The sequence below is a fragment of the Centroberyx affinis genome, unplaced genomic scaffold, assembly GCF_046629955.1.
Source record: "Centroberyx affinis isolate AG114_WGS23_722 - 3 ecotype Tasmania unplaced genomic scaffold, CSIRO-AGI_Caff_v1 ptg005393l_1, whole genome shotgun sequence".
NCBI lineage: Eukaryota > Metazoa > Chordata > Actinopteri > Beryciformes > Berycidae > Centroberyx > Centroberyx affinis.
The window spans coordinates 331,446-352,684 of record NW_027282698.1 but is presented as its reverse complement, the minus strand read 5'-3'; the positions used below and the strand labels follow the sequence as shown (position 1 = coordinate 352,684).

General features: G+C 44.2%; 1 protein-coding gene across 1 annotated transcript in view; it reads right to left on the bottom strand.

The window, feature by feature from the left end:
- Window positions 1–10,508: 10,508 nt before the first annotated feature.
- The window catches only part of fat4 (FAT atypical cadherin 4), a 105,196-nt gene continuing 94,465 nt past the window's right edge, over window positions 10,509–21,239 (bottom strand). Inside the window, exons 14-18 of the mRNA XM_071546719.1 lie at window positions 20,895–21,074; window positions 20,267–20,391; window positions 18,742–18,959; window positions 15,341–15,602; window positions 10,509–13,662 (exon numbers count right to left, since the gene is read on the bottom strand). Coding sequence (XP_071402820.1) covers window positions 11,756–13,662; window positions 15,341–15,602; window positions 18,742–18,959; window positions 20,267–20,391; window positions 20,895–21,074 — 2,692 coding nt within the window. The 3' untranslated portion in view covers window positions 10,509–11,755. The remainder of the gene's footprint in view (window positions 13,663–15,340; window positions 15,603–18,741; window positions 18,960–20,266; window positions 20,392–20,894; window positions 21,075–21,239) is intronic.

Below are 21,239 nucleotides of genomic sequence, written 5' to 3'. Positions count from 1 at the left end.
GAGTCAACAGAAATTTTTCATGAGTAAATAATTGCTGTTGTTGATGATCGTGACATCAGAGGTAAACTAGAGTCACTTTTTTTGAAGTGTCACAAATGCCGTGTTGACAGTTTTCTGATAGGGATCGAAATCAGCGCTATTAAGCATATCAGGATCGTCTCTCTCCACTGGAACATCAGTCGGCTCTTTAACATGGCCTGCTTCTTGCGACTGAGATAACATAAAACGCGGCGCTCTTTGTGTTTCCAAACAAAAACAGATGTGGATCCTGTGCAAGAGAGAGAAACGCAAATATTTATCCACCAGTTTTAATTAGGGCAGCAATTTCGCTATGAAATTAAGCATCTCCATCATAACTCAAACAAACATTACTCTAATGCCTAAGACTTTAAAGTGTACACACAATACACAAAAAATTGAGAAAATGGAAGAAGAAATGATGTAAAAATAGCAACAATGTGGAAGCAATTTATGCTAATTAGGCTTTTATTTATGGTCCAATAATTGGGCGCATTTGAATTGTTGATGATGTTTTTTCTCTTTATTTTTCTCTCCCTGTGTTCCCCCATTGCTCCCTCTCAGAGAAGATCAAAGCATATCCACTTGAATAGATGGTAATGGTGCATGGCTGTCGTCTTAGTCCTGAGTGGTTGAGATCTCTCCAGCGAAAGAAAAACAGCCAATTTGGGGTCTACGTGGACACAATTAGCACAATTTATGTGCGCCTTTCACTGCGCTACTCCCATTTAACCCGCGAGAGAGGCTGAGCATTCTTTTCGTAACTATGATTTTCATAACCTCTTAGCTCTTTTGCCTTTTCATTGCAGTGGACGCCGATAGATCAAATTGTTGGCTATTGTAATGAAGCCTTTGTCAAGTGAGGCTAATTCCAAAATTAAGCGTACGAAACGGCCGTGCTGCTGTATGACATGATGAACTGTGTGATAACTGTTGGCGTGGAAAAGGCACTTGAAAAATGATGTTTTATCCGACACAACAGCAATCGCATGCAACTCATCCTTCAAAGTGTCCCGCCGGTCAGCCCACCCACGGAAATTTCCCTTCAAAAACAGGGAAGCAAATCATTTTTTCTTGTGAGTCGCTTTACATCGCCGCTGCCCCGAGGCATTGCTTTTACAGTCCTGCTCCCTCCTGAATTTGAATGAGCCAAAATGGTGCAGCCCAGACTGAGTGGAGGAAACAAGGTGCATTATGTAGGTGGGAGGTAACCGTGCCATTGAGAGACAATTAGCATGAAGCCCAGACCTTTGGAAATAACACTGAGGCTGCCGAGAGCCGGCCTGACAGAATGAAAAGATTAAGACTTGAGAAAAGATAGCGGGGCATGGGAAAATCCAAAGGGAACCGGGCGACTGAAGTAGCCAATGAGCAAAGGAGGACAATTAGGCAATGAGCGTCTTTTTTTTTTTTTGGGGTGAAAATTAATGTGGTCCTGCCAGCTGCCAAGTGTGCGTGCATTCCTCCATACCAAGAAAGAGCCATTTGTTTGTACGTGACTTTTGTTTCGCTCTGCATATACATGTGAGCCTGTCAAGGGAGTGAAAGACTGACGAGGGGGAAGCTATTGCAAACTATTCAACTACGAAATTCCACCAGGTGTTAGCGAAACTCGGGATCTGTTATCGGATCACCGCTAAATGGCTGTCATGTGCCAATACGAGGCCCATATTGTCCTAATGGTTATAATGAGAGCAGCCGTCCTTTCAAAAGTCGCCGTATTTTCTTTCTGGGTGAAATTCCAATTTGTTTGGGCAGATAAATTTGATCTCTATGTTTCCATAGGATAGTTATGGGCTCAGCTCCATCAAAACACTGCCAACTCCCAAGCCACCCAGTACAGCCAATTTCAAACTTAGGAAACAGATTATCCACGCTGGTGTTGTGGATTGTGACATTCAGTCTATGCCATTTCCTACAGGCATCATGACTAATAACCATCCAAGGTAACTGTTGGATTTTGGCCTTCGCACGACCGGCCAGGAAAACAAGCACGCAAGAAGCAACGAGAAGGTCAAACGGTATAGTCACAGCTGAGCAGTTGTGTGTGTGTGTATGTGTGTACATTGAGTGTATGTACAGTTGTGTGTATGTGCGTGCTTATGAGTTCAGACACATTCACGCCCTCACACACACACATACACAAACACTCAGATTTCATAAACATCACAACAGCCAGGCTGCACTGAAATATGTAGTAATTACATATAGGGCAGCTGTTTCTGTGTTTCATATGCTGTCGCTGAGAGGAGACATCAGCATCACATTAGTCTGGGCCGGCATGCCCAGGCTGTATAGAGACTGGCACAGAGACAAGGCATGCATAACAATGAGACAACGCCTGCTTTCCAGAGGTGGTAAGTAACAAAGTACATTTCCTCAAGTAGTACACTTAAGTACAATTCTGAGGTACTGGCACTTTACTTGAGTATTTCCATTTTGTGAGACTCTATACTTTTGCTCCACAACATTTCAGAGGGAACTAGAAGGGTAGACCTCCACCAAGGTTCGTGCTATTATTGCTTGTTCGTGAGTCGGATCCGGATCCGCTCCAAAATGTAATGGGTTCTTCCTTGGCCCATGCTACACCCTTCCATGAAGTTTCATGAAAATCGGGCTAGTAGTTTTTCCGTAATCCTGCTAACAGACAAACAAACAAACAAACTAGAAGGGCACTCAGAGAGCGCAGACCTTCGCCAAGGCCAATAGTCCAGTCTGCTATGATATGCAAATTTCGTGAGTCGGATCCGCTCCAAACTTTAATGGGTTCTTCATTGGTCCATGCTACACCCTTCCACGAAGTTTCATAAAAATCGGCCCAGTAGTTTTTCCGTAATCCTGCTACCAGACAAACAAACGGCACTGAAAACATAACCTCCTTGGCGGAGGTAAATATTGTACTTTTTACTCCACTACTGTTGTTACTAGTTACTTTGCAGAATAAGGTTTTACATGCAAAATATACAATAAGCTCATAAATTCTGTTGCATTGTTAGAGTTCAAACTCCCTAGCAGTACAGTATATAGAGCAGTTAGACCGACAACAGTAAAATACTTCTTACAGGCTAATGCAAAAATAATAACACTCTGATTCTTCAGAATGAGTGCTTTTACTATTGATACTGTAGTACATTTTACTGCTAATACTTCTATACTTTTCCTCAAGTAGAATTTTGACTGCAGGACTTTTACTTTTACTGGAGTATTTTTCCATTATGGTATTGCTACTTTTACTTAAATAAAGGATTTGAGTACTTTTTCCACCACTTCTGGTTTCTTTAGAGAAGTTTCTATACCATCAGGACTTGAAAATCTAAAAATCTCGAACTAGAAAATCAGGACAAGGAACTACAGATTGATGTCACTTTGATTTCTGGGTGGCGTAGTGAACAGAGAGGCCGTCCTGTAGCCAAAATGTTGCAGGTTTGATCCCCGCAACAGCCAATGTGCCCATTATCGTCACAGCTTTGAGTTTAGGAGCTGAACGCCTGCCTGCATGCTGCTCCTGGCTGTTCCTGCACTCGGACTCAATTTCAATTCAACTTTAATGTCCCAGAGAGGAAACCCTCCTTGCAGCCAGATGCATAAAAAGTATATAAACACAAACACACAAAAGTACATAAGACATAGCACAAGACTCAGGAGTGATAAATTAAGCTGTTCATCATCCATGGAGCAGCATTAAAATAAACAGCATGAACAATGAACTCCTGACCGTCCTCAATAAATAAATTAATCAGAGTTAAGCAAGTTAATGGCAAGGGAAACAAAAGAGTTCCTCATTCTGCTAGACTTGCCGTTTTGTCAGAGGGAACAAACTCAAATTACTCACAAATGGGATGAAGGAGACAATGGCAATGCATTCATAAGAGAGGACTACATGAAAAAAACACATTCCTATTTACAATGTATGTAATATGACAGGTGAAGTGATCTTTTTTCCTTGTTATAGTTAGTTTAGTTGAGTTTATTGTCCACCTCTGAGGAAAATCTTCTCCACCGCCAGTACAGACATCACAGTCATAACACATAACGCACACAACAGTGACATGAGGAAATTATCATTTAACATTTGAAATCATCTAATTTCGAGGAGAGCTAGCCCTGTGCAACATTATGTGAAAAAGCGACTCTCCCTCTGCTGATGGCTTTCGATTGCGGTTTGGATTGAGCAGCAACCCCCTTCCAGTTCATCATGGATGTTTGTTTTGCTGAAGTAAGTTCTTGGCAGCAAAGGCAGCATTGTTTTCAGTTCTCTGTAATCTTCTCCCCAACTCAGCACAAAGCAGCATGGAAGAAAGGCTACTGTCCCACCCGACCTGTGGCACTGCAGTCCACAGCGAGCCTCAGAAATCCACAGGAAATATGTCACACCACATCCGAGGTAGGAACAGTCCTTAGGGCTGCAAAATTAATCATGCATAATCCAATAGCACAATTTTGTATTTATCACAATGAAATATTGCAGAATGCTGCAATATTGAAAGATTAAATTAAATTAAATTTCCTGCAGAATGTCCACTGTAGTTGAAAACAGTCAAGATGTTGATACAAGATGCAAAAGTGCAATTACATAATTCACTTCCTCAAATCATCAAGGCAAATCTTATAATCATGATTACAATAACTTGCACAATAATCGGCATTATCACTGTAGCCATAATCATGCAGCCCTAAACTTCTGCCATAATGAAGACTTTATAGTTCTCAAATTAAGTTTTATACATTGTAAAAACCAATTTCGCCCATTCTCTGCTCTCATGTAAAATGAATGCAGCTGAAGCCATCAAAGTGGCTTCAGCCAGTCATGACGAAGCAGTGGCTGGAGGAACAGTAAACATTTAGATAGCCGGTCCACCCACACGAGGCACATTTGGCTACATGCAGACTTGGCCCTAGCAGCTGTTTATGTGTGTGTGTGTGTGTGTGTGTGTGTGTGATATGTTATATGCTGGGGTTTTGGCCAGGCTGTGTGATTTGCTTGTTGATCGTCGTTTTTTGCAATGTTTTCGTCTCTAAGCCACGGATCATGAGTGATTCATAGCAGACCCCTCTGGAAGACGGTTAGCTGGAGCTGAGGTCCAACTGAACTCGAAGCACAGAGGGTGGACAAGTTAAGAATTACAGCATATCATTTTTCACTGAGTTTTTTATTTGTGGGATGCACTGTTGATCCCAGTGGGGGAAGCTGATCTTTTTGCCCTCTTCCACAGAGCATCAGCCACAGAAAACCCCTGCTAAAGATTCAGTGTCTCACTCAAGGGTATTTCCACTTCCTCAGGTGGTCAAATAGGATAATATAGACTTGAATCTGCGACCCTCTAATTACAGGCCGCTCTATCTAACCATTTCTACATTATTAGGCCCATATGTACATTGTTATGTTCTGATTCTAATGGCATCAATGAAACCAGTGTGCGTTGCTCATCAAATTCATTCCACTCTGTTTCATTTCATCCCAAGTCAGTGTAAACAATATCAAGACATCTTTGTCAAAGCAAAAAGAAACTGGTGGGTGAGTGTGAGAGTCCTCTCTTTCCCAAGGAGAGTGTGTGTGTGTGTGTGTGTGTGTGTGTGTGTGTGGAGTGACAGTTCGTCCCCCCGTTGCCAAACACACAGTGAGCTAACCAGCACTTAAGTCAGCAGCATCTCCCTGAATTAGAAAACAAAACACAAGTTGAAATCGCTGAGGCAGCAGAATGTCACACACGGGATCAGAAACAGATGTGAGAGGCTGCCTGACAGTGCAGTGACACTCGAGCCGGGGGTCTTATGCCGATGTTGTCTGTTTAGCATTCATCATACACTCTTCTATAAATGTTTTCAAGTGGGTGGCAACCGGGCCGGCGTAATCCAAGTCCTCTACGCCGGAGCAGAACCGCAGAGTTTCACAGTCGCAGAAAGAAAAGCGCTTTTCTGAAAGTCGGGACAGTCATCCTCATCCTCACACACACACACACTCCTTCACACACTCTCACACTCACACACACAAGAATCTATCTTTCCCTTTCATTTCCCACAGTTTCAATTCACTGACGCTTTCATGTGTGTTGAAAGGCATCGGCTGGCTGCAGTACACACAGCATTAAGGAACACTTATCGCAGGCGAGCCGCACAGCTTTGATGCAGATGTGAAACGGAGAGCGCCTTAAGATCGGGTGATAATTTGTAGAGCGTTATGTTGTTTCACATGTAAGCCTTAAGAGGATGAACCGGTGATTTGTCCGTCAAGCTGCGCAGCCTTATGAAGGCTTTGCTAATGAGGGAAGACATACTGAGTGGCCTAGTGGGAGCTGAGGATGTGGGTATACTGGGTGGGGAGGTGTGAATACTGTAACCCTGATATCTGTGAACGTGCCATTTGACATTTGGTGGATACTTTAATTCAAAGTGCCTCACTGTAGCATACGTGGATACATTTATATGCTTGGCTGCAGTGTTGGAAAGCATGTAGGGATGTCGGGTAAGTGCCTGTATGACTTTCATTAAGGCTTTGCTGAACTGCACATGTCCAAATTGACTGTGATAATAAGCTTTAGGGGCCAGATGAAGGCCATGTTCATTATTTTAAAGCTGCACTAGGCAAGATTTTCACATGAAAATACATCTGTAAGTGGGGCTGCAATAGAAAGGACAGAGACCCTGCAGATACACCCTATTTGACCCAATGAATACACTTCACCACCAAGTGACAAATCAAAACTAAAGAGCGAAATCCAAGCAGCAGTGAGCAGCGCTCCGTCCAGAGAAAGCTGGACTCACCAACATTAGATATTTTCCTCTCTTTTTGCTACAGTTCTATCCCATCCTGGTTCTGTAGAGCTGGTATTGTACTGTAACAATGACTGCGTTTACATGGACTTGAGTGTCCCGGTTATGATCGGGTTTTTGAAGTATCTCGTTTTTGTGTTCGCGCATGTAAACATCATATCCCAGTTTCAGAAACCTGGATAAGCCCTTATCGCGGTTTTGAGAAACCCGATTATGCTAGCTGGAGTACTCCGAAAGAAACCGGGATACTGTTGCATGTAAACATCTTATCCCGGTTTCTGACCGCTGCCGACTACCTGCGCAGGCGCGGCTTCAGCCAAGTGATGGAACAGAAAAACACAAACAATGGCGGAAACGAGAGCGTCTCACTTCTGGAGCGATGAGGAAACGGAGTTTTGTCTTTCGGTGATGACAGAATTTAATATACTTGGCAGTTTAGATGGGAGAAAGCATCGAAATGCTGACCTATTCTACTACCTAAGTCTGTAGTATACAAGTCAGGTCACGGTGGAAAATATGAAAGAAACATTACTACGTGGCCAAACATCAAAACAAAACAGTCAAATTAATTTAAGGTTAACAGTTACAGAGGAATATCACATTAACGATTTCAAAATTGCCGGTTTGTGTTGTAAACATCACAGGCGCATGCGCAAATAGCATGCAGTAATCAGTAACTGGGATACTAGTATTTATCATGTATACGGGGATATGAATAACCAGATTTCTCTGTGTTCCATGTAAACGCCATATCCTGAATATGATCAAAACCGGGATAAGCCTCATAACCGGGATACTCAAGTCCATGTAAACACAGTCAATGGACAGTACAATGTCTATTTATAATTAAATACGTTTCCTGTTTTATTTGCATGATTTTATGATAAAAAAAATAAAGAGGAGTTATTTTTATTCCATGTATTTGATGTTTGCAAGGAGTCCAAGTGAGTGCAACTGGGTTGTGTTACAGAGAGAATCTACTACTTGTGCTCTGTTCTGTAGCTGAGTTGAGATGGCGTGAATGTGTTTTGGATTTACATATATTATATCTTGGGAATTGTAAGCACATTTGGTCTACTATATCATGAGGTAAGCTCTTGAATATGGTAACCATGTTGTCTTTGTTTTCTGTTTCCTCAACAGATATGTATGGACAATAAAAATAGCTTCATCTGGTTAGATTTGCAAGACTGTAAACCAATGACGCAACATATTTCTACTCCAAACCCTTTATCATCTCAATAAAATATGTCTGTATTCGTTCCGCTCATAGAAAACACTTGCAGTTATGACATAACTCACAGTTGACAAGTATGTAACTAGTACTAAGATAGCTTGTTTTTTACATGGGTGGCCCAAGGGGAATGCATTGAATTCAGTGGTAATTAGGCTGCCAGTTAGATGTATTCTATATTCCCAGAGAGAGAGATACACCATAGACTGCCTGACTGTAATGCTGCCATGAGACTGACCTGGATCAAACAGTATTTTTTACAGGTTTTTATTCCACTGAATTGCCAGATGGATGGGGTTCGCCACAGACGATAACACAAGAGTGCCAGAGAGTTTAGGTATTCACAGGAGTGCATTCACAAAAAGTTAACTGACTACATTTTTCTCTGATTGACATCATACCTGACCCTGTTTGATGTTGCTATCCCCACCCATCTGCTGCGTCAAACAGCTTAAAACAAACGCTAAAGATTATTTGCAACTGCTACAGTGTTTACTGTCATTGATAAAGGCTTCAACTGAATCTGAAGTTAAAGATGTTGTTTTGATGTTCAGAGGATCAGGCAAGATCTTAGCACCCGCTCTCACTGTCTGTCTCTATCTTTCTCACACATGCACACTCACAATCAAATCTAATATAACTTAGCACCATCCGATGACAGTTGGGGTGAAATGCAACGTTTCTTCCAGCATCGAATGTGCTTTTAATCATGAGCCATTTAACAAAAAACTAGGGAGACATTTTAGTATCATGACACTGCGCTCGGAATAATCAATCTTTATAAACAAGCTTTGGGGAGGATTTCGGGGAGGAACTTGGTGTTTCAAGGAAGTCAATAACAGCTCAATGCCACATCCTTTTATAAATAGTGGGAAACTCTTAAGTCAACATGGAAACATCTTAATGGGAATTACATTCTGATGACATTTGTGGATTCAGAAAAAAAAAACGACTCAGCACTAAGCTCCATGGGAAATCGAACGGCGGCACTTTCGCACCTTCAGTCAAGATGAAATCGTTTGCTGTGGGAATCTGCAAAACACATTAGAGATTTAGAGTCTTGTTGGCACTTCAGTCACTAACACTAACTCTTGGAAAGCAATTTGTTGCAACTCTGCATCTTTAAAATGTTATGTGGCGTATGCAAGTTGACTTTACTGCGTGGCTCTGCAAATTGAACAACTTCAGTCATGTGTGGTTGTGCATGGTGGCGTGTTCGCAGTTGTATTTCGCTATTATTAATTCCTCATTGCTTACAGAAATAGCACCCATATCCATTTAAGTCGACTGAAATAACACACGCTCTATTTTCGTAAGAAGCATGTCCCATAATGTAACATGCAATGTTCACACTTAGGAAATATACTGCAATTAATCCTTAAACACATCATACGCTCCTCTGCCATTCGGTAGAGTCCGGCAGCCATCTGGACAACATCCAAAAACAGCAGTCGGGGAGAAAAAAAAGAAGGTACCTTCCCCCCCCAAAAAAACCCCCAGGAAGACAGATTCATGTCAGTCCTCATGAGTGTTTTACATCCTACCATACTGTAGAACAATGTGCCCTTTGTGTATACAAGCGTCTCCTTCTCACCTATGGGGTGGAGGCTGGGGGGATTGCTGCTGAAGCTGCTGTCTCCTCTGTCTGTTATCTTTCAAACCCTGCCATGTCACTCCAGCATGCGCACCAGAGGAGACGCTGTGAGGTTTATTTGAATTCATCTCGTCTCCTATTTACTCGAGGTACTTTACTCCCGCCGTTGCCCCCATCCACCCACACTCTCATTATCATTGTGAGTGTTATTATTATCTCAGCATCAGCGTGGTACAGCCTTCCCAAGGAGGCTTTGGTCAACACGGCTCTCTGCAGGACCGAGCCCCTCCGTGAGCCCGTAGTAATTTACCCAGATTCGAGCTGTCACTCTTCGCTGGGTTCACGGCTCCCTGCGTTTTCTCTCGTGGCCTCTCTCCCCTCGATGACGGAGAAGATAAGCATGTTGCATACCGGATCACTGAGCTATGACAAAAAAAAAAAGGGGTTCTGCTCAATAAGCCAGATGTAAATAATTGTTGAAAGCAATATAGGGCCCTGCGTCGCGGAGTCCGCTGGATGTTGTGCTTGGCTGGGAGCTCGGCGGCTCAGTTTCATTCAGGTCCTCAAATGCCTTTTGAAATGTTTTGTTCGATTCAGACCCGGTATTATTTAAAGACTGCCCAGAACGAGCCTTGGATCTTTTGGAGCATATAATACCTTACCACCCACACTATTGGGGATGGGAGGTTATCTGAGCTTGAAGGTGACTATTTTGAGAAATTGCTATTTTAAGATGCCCACAATAGCATCCAAGTGAGTTTTGCTTTCAACATAATAAAGAAAAGAACGAAGCGGCTTTTAAATAAATACTTTTTTTATTCTGTTATTGGCTTTTTACAGGTACAAAGCATACAGCATGTTATAGTTTTATCAAAAGTGGAAAATACTGATGTTACATATGTAACAAATGTAAAAAATAAGTCTTCAATCTTACTTTCCCCGAAAGTAAGAACATACATTTCAGCATATGAAAATATCCATAAAAACACAGCTTAAGTAATTTAAGTTAATAAACAGTACAAAAAAGTAGAAACCATACATGTCAAAATAATGGACAAGGACACTGACAACAAATGACTCCATGATTTCTCATGAATTAAAAAAAATGTACACAAGTTCATAGTTTTTTAGTTGGGGTCATGTTTATAGGATCCATACATTATCTTTGCCCGAAAATCTTGGCTGGTCAGAAAATGCTATCTTGGTTTTTGTGACAAATACTAACCCCCAAACCACCTCCCCTACTGAACTTAGGCCAAAAAAAAAAGAAGAGGAAAGTCCTCCCCCATACTCAAATCCTCAAATGTCTGTAAGGCAGGGGACTTGATTAATCCTCACTCTTGGAGCGTTTATCCAGTCTTCTGTGAGAAAACACACCGGGCAGAGACAGAGAGAGAGAGAGAGAGGGAGAGGGAGACAGGGAAAGAGAGCAAGAGAGAGAGAGGGAGTCAGAGAGTAGCTCTTGAGCTGGGATCATAACATTGGCGGGGTCTCCGTTACCGTGCGAGCAAAATGGTGCACTCGCGTTCACACCGAGGGCCGTGTCCTGTCACCTACAGGTGCAGGCAGATCAAACACACATGCTTCCTTTTAAGTAAATTAGAAATTGACCCCTAGAAAGACAGCGACCGGGGTTTTTCTATCGCTGCACGGCCCATTGGAATTCTCTTCCTGTGAGTGTTTCAATGTTATCTGTCGTCTTATCTTTCAGCTGTGAATGTGACAGAAGTTTTTGTAAAGGAGAGGCAATATTGGTAATAAAGAACAGAAACGTTTGATTAAGATAAAGTGGAAGGAGCTTTGCAGTCACTAAATTGAAGTCAGACATGGATTTTTATTTTATTTTTCTTTTGGAGCCACTTAGTGTCAATGGATACGTTGTAATGAGGCCTCAGAGAGATGAATGCATGATTGTACAGTTGAGTTTGGATCTGGAAAAGACTGGTAAACTATTCCAAGGGGGCTAATGACAAAATCAGTCATGTTACAGGTGCCATTTTCTGCCTTACTGCATTGAAAGTCGTCTTATAATTTTGAATAAAGTAAAAAATGTGTAGTCCAATGTTCTCTTGAAATATACAGTCTTCCTTTTTTTATGGAGAACATCACCATATTGTACAGCATTGTAATAAATAGTCTCATACATATTGCTCAGCTTCTCCTTCGTTTAGAATGGTAACTGAGCCATCCCCGCTGTTCATTTCAATGTCTTTTGCTGCCTCGTTCTCAGGAAGCAAGGCTAGGTCCTTGAACACGTCTACGTAATGCCCAAAACCAGGGCCCCAGTTCAACAGATTGTCCCAGTTGAAGCCCCCAGCTTGCTGGCCCAGTTTGTGGGGCAGGGTGTAGTGCTGGTCAGTGGGGGGCAACTGGGCAGGGCCAGGCCCTCCTTCCGCCCTCCGGCTCGAGTACCGCCTCTGCTTGAGCCTCCCGCCGTAGTCCTCGTCGTCAGCGTCTGACTCGTTGACTTGCGAGAGCTTGGGAACCCGGGAGCTGTAAGAAACGGGCTTCTCCCGGTCATACTCCATCTCTGAGCAGGTAAAGGAGTCATGTGAGTCGCTCTCCGAAGAGGACTCCGGGGCGGGGATGCCGTCGGCCGGGTTGCGGACCCTCGACAGCGGCCTGCGGCAGTCCTCCTCTGAGCTGGAGCGCCCGTGGTCGGCGCTGCAGATGCTGGGGTTGCGCGGGCGCGGCGTGTTTAGCCGCTCCACTTCCTCAATAGACAGCCCCACAGGAGGCCCCGTCTCCAGGGGGATCTGCTCGATCGGCTGCTTGAGCCGACTGCCCGGCCTGGAGGTGTGGCCGTGGCCCGCCATGGTCTGCGGACTCTTGCTGCGCCTCCCCAGCCGGGTGGCGTAGTTGAACATGGGCGGCGGCTGGCACACATCGCTGTGCAGGTCCAGCGGGCTGCCCTCGCGGCGAGCCAGGTTCAGTTCTCTGGTCGGGGTGTTGCGATAAAAAGAGGAGGGCTTGGTGAACGGGGCCGGGCTGTGTCTGGAGAGAGGGTTAGGGGTGGGGCAGGCCGAGTGCGAGTGGCTGAGCGGGGTGGACCTCAGCGCCTGGCTGTACTGAGGCTGGTAGGTGTAGCTCGTCGCTCCGAGAGGTAAGGGCGACTGTCGGGCGAAGCCCAGGGGGCTGTGTCTCTGGATGGAGAACTTCGGCGTGTGGCTGCGGAACTGCTTGTAGTGCTGGATGATGTCAGCATCCGAAGGGGCGATACTACTAGCATTGTCAATGTCATAGTGTTCAATATCCGGTTCTGGTACATTGCAGGGGGCACAGGGAGCGCTGGGGACGGTCTCGATGTTGTGGGGGATATCCGTTTCATCATAGATCAGATAAGGGTTTTCCCTCTCGATGATGTCAGGCTTGGGGTTCCCTTCTGGTTGTTTCCGTACCGTCATGTCGTCTCCGTATGGTGGGATATTATCTGGGTCATCGAACGCTACGTTCTCGCTGCCCTTCTTCTTTTTCTTCTTCTTCTCCTTGGGTTTCTTCTCCTTGGGCTCCTTTGGCACTTTGGTCTTGTTGCGGTCCTTGCAGTGGTTGCACAGGATCAGGCTGAGCACCACCAGGGCGAGGACAGTGGCACAGCTGCCGACAATAGCAGGCACCGCCCAGATGGGGAGGACCATCTCCTCTGCCGTGGGGCTCGGGCTGCAGACAAAACCGCCGTTGTTGGCCGTCTTACACACGGTACCCTGGGGACACTGGACGCCCAGACAGGCCACCAGGGTCTCGCAGGTCTTCCCCGTGTAGAACTCGGAGCAGACGCAGGTGAAGCCTGAGCGGGGGTCAGGCACGCAGCTTCCACGGTTCTGGCAGGGGTTGGAGGCACAGTCGCCAGGCGGGACACACTGGTAGGTGTACCACTGGTTGACGCACATCAGGCCGTCCCAGCAAGGGCTGCTCTCGCACAGGTTGGGACCCCTGCAGCCGATCTTGACGGAGGAGCTGGTCTTGGTCAGCGTGACAAGGCTGTGCTCTCCGGTGAACGGCAGGTTTTCCCCGTTGTACTTCATGTAGGCCAAGCAGCCGTCAAAACCTGCAGATGAATAAGAGGAAAAAACAGTTCAGATAACAGGAAACAGCCCTCAGCAACTATAAGGACAAAACAGTGGCCTCATTTCCGATTGAGACCAGACTGATAGCTTTTCAAAATCTCTGAAGATGCTGGATCACTTTCTAGTAAATAACAGGAACTGAGAGCTATAATCAGAACTAAAGGAATTTTGTTTATACGGGTAATTGGTTCAAGGTTAGGACAGAAAGCAAGTGAAATGTTCTTGTGGAAAACACCTAAAAAAATCATATTTAAAATGGGTTGAATCAATCACTGGCAAATTTGAGAGAAGAAATATGATTATTTTCAAAAATCATTGGCTCTCTGCTGACAGAGGATCCATCGTCAGAGCCATTATGGCTTCAAGACATACATCTGGGTTGGATGAATGTCTCTGTGTCTAATTCAATCTTTTGCTTTGTGTATTGCCTAACAATGCTGCCTCACCGATGTAAATAGATTTTTATTGAATTTATCCCAGTGCAGATTAAATCCATTTGTTTCTTTTCATTAGCTCTTGCACAGCGTATGCACAACAGAACACAAGTCTTCAGACACACATATCGCGGTAAGGGTCGGTTAATAGGCAGTCTGCCACAGACCTGCGTGCTCAGAATATGTTTATTTTGAAATATACCCTGATCCTTGTGTAAAAGGGGTCAACAAATCATTCAAATTGCTCATTTTTACCATATTAGTCCACGGTATTAGGTTGGTTTTTCCCTCCCCTGAAATTCTGAAATTTACAGTGCAGCCTTCCCTCCCTCTGGAAGCCCTCTCTTTCACCCTATCTAAACTATTCTCAAGTCAGGCTCGAGGACATTTGATCTGTGATTTAAGTCTAAACTGAGATGTGAGTCCATGGAAATAGGATGAAAACACCAAAAATCATCAAAGGCGGTCGCTCCAAGACAAATCAAATCAAATTAGTATTAGTTATTCGTCCATGAATGATACTGAGATAAAGAAACATTTACTCAACTACTGTAAATTCATAACAGGTAAATCTCACCAATGTCAAATAGAACCAGATTTCAGGCCAGTTCCACTGAGCCTTGTTGGACTGCCACCAAATATGGTCAGCAGTTTGAGCAGCAGACTATTAATTTAGTAGGAAAAAAAAAAGCTTGGACTGTATTTTCAAGGGCACACAGGCTTATGAGCTCTCTGTCACACACATGTACACACACACACACACACACACACGTAGTAGAAGTTTCCAAAACATGCTGAAACACAACTATATATTAATGATAGTAGTTAAAAGGGGCGAGAACTTTCTTGGTCAAATGCCAGTTTTGGAGAGCTGCAGCATGTCTGTCGCAGCAGCATGCACACACACACACACACACACACACACACACACAGATAACATACATACATACAACTAGGTTTTTTAAGGCAAATACTGATACTGATATTTTTAGACTTAAGTTGCCAATAGCTGTAATTTTGTGCCAGTATTCAATATCTTTAAATTTGACAATTTTCATGCTAAAACATTATGAGGATTCACAAGAGGATTCACATCATAGGACACAAAAACTTTCCACTGAAACCCAGATGAAATTCTTTTAGCCCCTGTCCCATCCCTCTCCTACCCAAACACACACACACACACACACACAGACACACACACACACACATCCTCCAAACTCACCTGCTGCAGTTTTCTGCTGGGTGGGTCCGGGTGGCATTCCTCCCAGGGACAAGGTTAAGACGCTGAGACCGCCAAAGTCCTGCGTGGCGTGCTGGATGAGCTTGGGGTGGGCGCCGTCCACCTGCAGCGCGGTGGCCGAGCCGTTCTTCACCAGGCGGAGGGTGTGCCACTGGCCGTCCGACAGCACCGTGTCCCCCACGGTCCGCTCCACCTTGCCCCCGACACCCGCATCTGAGATGTAGTGGAGGTTGCCGTTCTTCAGCTGAGGGAGGGAACAGAGACGGAGGTTGAGAGCAGTGGCCACAGATACACATATTGGATGGATGGATGGATGAATGGATAATTTAATAGAGTGAAAGATATCAAAGTAGGCCTATGAACTTTAGGTACTTTAGATAACATTGTTGTCTACTATAAATGCATGTTTTCATAGATGGAAGACAGACAGAGGCAGAGTTTGAGCGGACTAGATGTTGACATGCATGTAGCTTTGTCTCCACCAGTTGAGTCTATTTACTCTTGAGGAAGTAAATAGAGTGCATATGCCTACAATAATATGCCACTATGTTAATGAGCACAGCATATTGTCATAGAGTAGACAGACAGTGAGACAGACAAACAGAAACTGATAGATACTGGATAGATTGTGCTTTTATCTGTGGTATATTGGTGTAGTTAACCTTCAATTATATTATAAAATAATGTAATGAATAATGGAAGTCTACAGTTGCACTTTACACTGCACTTTAAAAGGAGCACTTTGTAAGATTTAAAGCAATGCAATAGCCTTAAAATGTTAGCATTAATCAGGATGGATGGAAAGAAGTCTTTTCTCTGAAAGCCCAGTCTCCACAAACACAGTGCTGTCAAACTCTGGTGTTGAGGTCAGAGATCGAAAACAAAAATGCAGTTTGAAGCTCGTAAATCTTTCTCCCAGAGGGACATACTGCAGTTAATCATGTTCTCACAACTTGTGTGTAGCTAATGTTCTTCATCCAGAGGATGATCAGCAGCAAGCTAAGAGCAATTTCAGAGACAACATGCTCAAACAAACGCCCACTGGAGATGGCCCCTTCCAAAAATGAAAGGACACACTGCGTCTTTAAAAGAAATTAATCAAGCTCACTTTGGCTTGGACAACAAATGTGCGGCTTGTGCTGTGCATGGTAATCCCATATGTGTATTCCCCACTTCCATGGAAAAGTAATCCCATTCTCCTCCTTTTCAAAGACCCCAGAAATCAGCAATGATAAGTAGCTTCCGGAAGATTTGATTTAAAATGGGAGAAATGGAAAGTCCCCCAAGCCAAAGAATACTGAGTGCTTCAAACCTGGAGAACCGATTTGTAGGTTTATCTATTAAACATCTTGTTATTTATATCTCAGCATATATCGCACTCCCTCTCAACATATACATATATATTCCCCTGCCACTCTCCTTTTTTAGGTCTCATAGCACTTTAAATAATATTCTGGCCTATTAGCCGTGGTGGCGATTCTACGAGGACCAGAGACTGCTCAGCACCGGAAAACAAAACCATGAGAGAGACGGAGAGAGAGCAGGGAGGCCTAGTATGTCTGATGCAAAAAAACAGAAGGGGGGGTGGGGTGGGGGGGTGGTCTAAGGGAAAATTGAAGAGGATGAATGAGAGCTCAGGCCTCTTTGGGCAGCTGCCCAGGATCAGTCAGAGGGAGGGAGTAGTGTTGAACAGGAGGAGAGGAGGAAAATGAGGGAGAGGGGCTAAAGGAAGGGGGGTGAGAAAGACCCGCATAGTTTGCCTATAGCTTTGACTGGGGTGGGGGGGGGGGGGGGGGTGATGACTGCTGGTGAGGGAATGTGAGGGGACGACTACAGAGCTGTGGACCTATGTATGCAGACACGTATGCACATTATCAAGTTCATGCATATATACATACAAAATGGATCCTGAGAGCCAAATGTTCAGGTGAGTTTACTGTGTCAGTGTATGTGTGCATGCATTGATATTCCACATGTGTGCACAAACAGACACACAAACACATGCTCATGACTGTAGAGGGCTTTCTGGTGACGTAACACACTCTCGGCGGCCATATTGGCGGTCCTCAGCTCTTGGGCAACAATAGCTGTGAATATTGATTGATATTGATGCGATTTCGCCCTCTCAACAGAATAGAATAGACATGGTTAATTTCTGCACTGTTTCTGACTGGGAACTGATAATGTCCCCACTGATACATCTGATCATTTTCTGTTTGGATAACGTCAAGTTTGTTGGCCAGCTCACTATAGCACCTAGTCAGTTAAACTGCTCCATCTTGGTGTAAACATGTGATTTGCACAATAGCTAACGTATGTTGTAGAATCAGCATTTATAAATGCTAGCTTCTAACAATGCCAAAAACTGTTTGCTTAGCTGAAATGGGAGTCATTCCTATGTTCCTAGGGTCCTATGTTCCCCAGATTTATATGGCACATAATGGGAACATGACAAAGGGTCCTATGTTTCCAGGGTCCTATGTTCCCCAGTTCTAGGGTTAGAGTTAGGGTTTGGGGTAGGGTTTAGGTTTACGGTTAGGGTTAGAGACCTTCAAAATCAAATAAAATGATAACCATTGGTTTAGTTGTGTTTATATAGCTGTTTTGAAGCCTTGTTCCAATAAAAAAAACTGGATAATATTTACGAAATATTTTAACTTGATACGGGTCAAATTTGACCCGAACACAATAGGAGGGTTAATGTGTGTTAACAGAATATTGAACTGGGGAACATAGGACCCTGGGAACATAGGACCTTGGGAACTTAGGACCCTGGGAACATAGGACCATGGGAACATACAGTAGATACGCTCCCAACAGACTTTTCACCATTACTAAGAACATTACTGAATTGACAACAATCTTTTGCAGGCATCTCTCTCTTTCTACCCTGATTGTTATTTGCACACCGCTAATTCTCCAGTGGATCTCCATGTTGGTGCCAGCTGTGGTTTCTATGAGAATTGTGACACAACTGCAAAGCCTCTATATAAGGATATATGATGAATGTGTGACGAATGTGGACACATTAGTTCATAATGTCTCTATATGTGTGTTGGTGCACCTCCATATCGTCATTGTCAGGAGAAAACTTTGCAACTCCAATATTGGTAATTTTCATGTTTTAACTTAAATTGAAGGGTTACATGCTTCTTTATGGATTGAGGAAGTTCTACTACCCTTGGTGCTATTGAAACCCTTTCAAAACCCCACTGAATAAATTGATAAATGCACGGTGGTCAAGCTAAAAACAAGGCAGTTTTTCTTAGTTCCTGGAAAGTTGACATTTTGGAGATACAAGGTTTTCACCCGACAACAGCGATATGTACATAATGTACATACACGCTGCTGTCACATGATCTTCACTTCAGCCTCTCTCTCACCTTAACAGTAGTGTAGTTGCTGCTCTCCTGCACATGCAGCAGAGTGCCACTCTTGCTGCGTGTCCTGAACTTGACCTCCAGGCTGCTGGGGCTGGCGGGGTCAGAGGTCACGCCCTGCAGTGATTGTCTCAGCAGAACGTCCCGTTTAGGGCCCTGCCTCAGGGAATAGTCTAGACGGCCGGTACCATCCAGGGAGAGGGCCGTGTCTGCTGTGATGTCTGTGGAAGAGAGATGGAGAATATATAAAAATATCAGACCATCCAATCCATCCTATTAAGCAGTCTGACCCAGCAGATGTTTCACTGGGGAATCGATATTTCAATTTCCACTCTGGAGCTGGCGGACGGTCAGCTCCAACTGAGTTTTTCCCCGTCCCTTTGCCATAACCACAACTTGGTCTTCACATCTCATCGAATGGTTACAGAAACCATCCCATAAGAGAAAGATCACAAGTTCTATCCCCTGAAAAGCCCAATCCAGACTCTGAACCCATACCTGTTCTCTTCTAGCCAGTTGCTTTGGAAAAGAGCATCATCATGCCTAAAATGTAAACGTGATCCCCTAGATTTTTGGTAATTGGTTGAAGAAATACAAAGTCTTTGGAGTTGTTTGGACCCTCAGCACTGTGGCTTTTTCCTCAAGACAAGCTTTCACATGCACAGTTGTTAAAAGGAAACTGCACTGCAGCATTTTTAAACATAAATATACAATGTATCATTGTCAAATTGATTGATACCTTGGTATAATCACCATAAACAAATGAGAAATGACTATGGTTGAAATGACTGGTAGCCTCTATCTCACGCCACTGGCATTGTTAGTGCTAGTGTTTCTCAAGATGAACACCACATTTCCCATAAACCCCGTTGCATCCTGTCACACAGATGATGTTGCTACTTGTCCCCCCCTCCCCCTCCCTGGAATTGCTTTTCTCTTGTGCTTTACTGAAGAGGACAAACATGTTGGAAATGATTTTTCCATCGGCCTTTCACTCGTTCCACCATCTGCTATTACAAGAAACTCTGGAAGCTTTAGCTCTGTTTGCTCTGGATGAACAGCGCCCTCTTCTTATTTTGTGCCATAAAGCAATCCAGCACATTTCCTGCAAAATCCAACCCGGTGGCACACAATGTAAAATGCAGTATAAAGGCTGGTAGAGTCTTCTCCATAATGGCCTCATTTGTAATTATACAAATGTTTCAAATTGTTATTGTGGCAATGATTTGTTGATGATGAAACGCTACATGTAGCAGCTTTAAACTGTAGCTACTTTTCACTGGTGGCAGTTTCTGAAGTTTTTTTTTACAGTCTGTTTTAGTTCTGTGATACCAACTGTGAGCGATGATATAATTACATACACGATTGCTTTAAAATAAAACTCAAAATGCAGTGGTGCGGTCTATATTAAGATACATGGTGCAGTTGGATGACTCATGAGGAAGAATCATAAATAGTCATGATAAAATATGCCTTAGTAAGTGCAACCTCAGCAAAAAAAAAAGACACTTCAAAGACATATACTTACATTTCTCACAGTATTTTCCTGTGAAGCCATCCACACACTGGCACTGCTGCCAAGACCAGTGATCCAAACAGGTGCCCCCATGTCTGCAGGGGCTGGCAGTGCAGGCTCCTTCCAGTCTCGGACATCTACAGACAGAGCGACAGACAAACTGACAATCAGACAGATATACTGACAGGCCCAAACAAGTCGGCCGCACAGTCGACGGCCGGGGGTCCTCCGATAAAGAAACTCCCAAAAAGGGGTAGATGAGCTGAGATCTCTCCCCCCCATGCGGCAATACAAAAAAAACCCATAAAGGACCCCAGGGAATTAGCATATTAAAAGATCAGTCCTCGCCTCACTATTCACAAGCGAGAGAGAAAAGAGAAAAATTTCTCCGGCGTTCTGCAATTGGTTTCCCCCGTCAAAAAATCTGCCATTCGTATTAAAAAAAAAAAAAAAAATCTTTTTAACTACTCTCGAGAGGGTTTGAGAGTGTGAACAGATGTCCCACAGCGAGAGTCGAGGAGGTTAGGGAAGATGGACAGATGGGAAGACGAAGGAGAAGATGGGGATGAAGGAAAGGTGGTGGTGGTGGTGGTGGGGGGGGTTGGGGGGGAGGGGGGGGTAGGGGGTTGGGGGTCCGGACCTGTCAAGGATGCCACGCGATGCCAGCGCCTGACTGGGCTCCAGCGGGCGGCCGTTGACGGCGAACTCCATGATGCAGCCGACAAAGTCGTGGGTGGCGACCTGGCCGCGCCGATGAAGGACGGGCTCTATTGACCTGACGCCTCCCACGGAGAGCCTGTTGGGCTGTACATCCAGGATCCTGCACACACACACACACACACACACACACACACACAGTCAGACACAGAAGTACACAAACAAATGAACACACAAGCAGACAAAGACAGGCACGCATGCAGACACTAATGTACGTACGCACACAGATACAGAGGCACACAAGCATTCAGAGGTACCCGTACACACA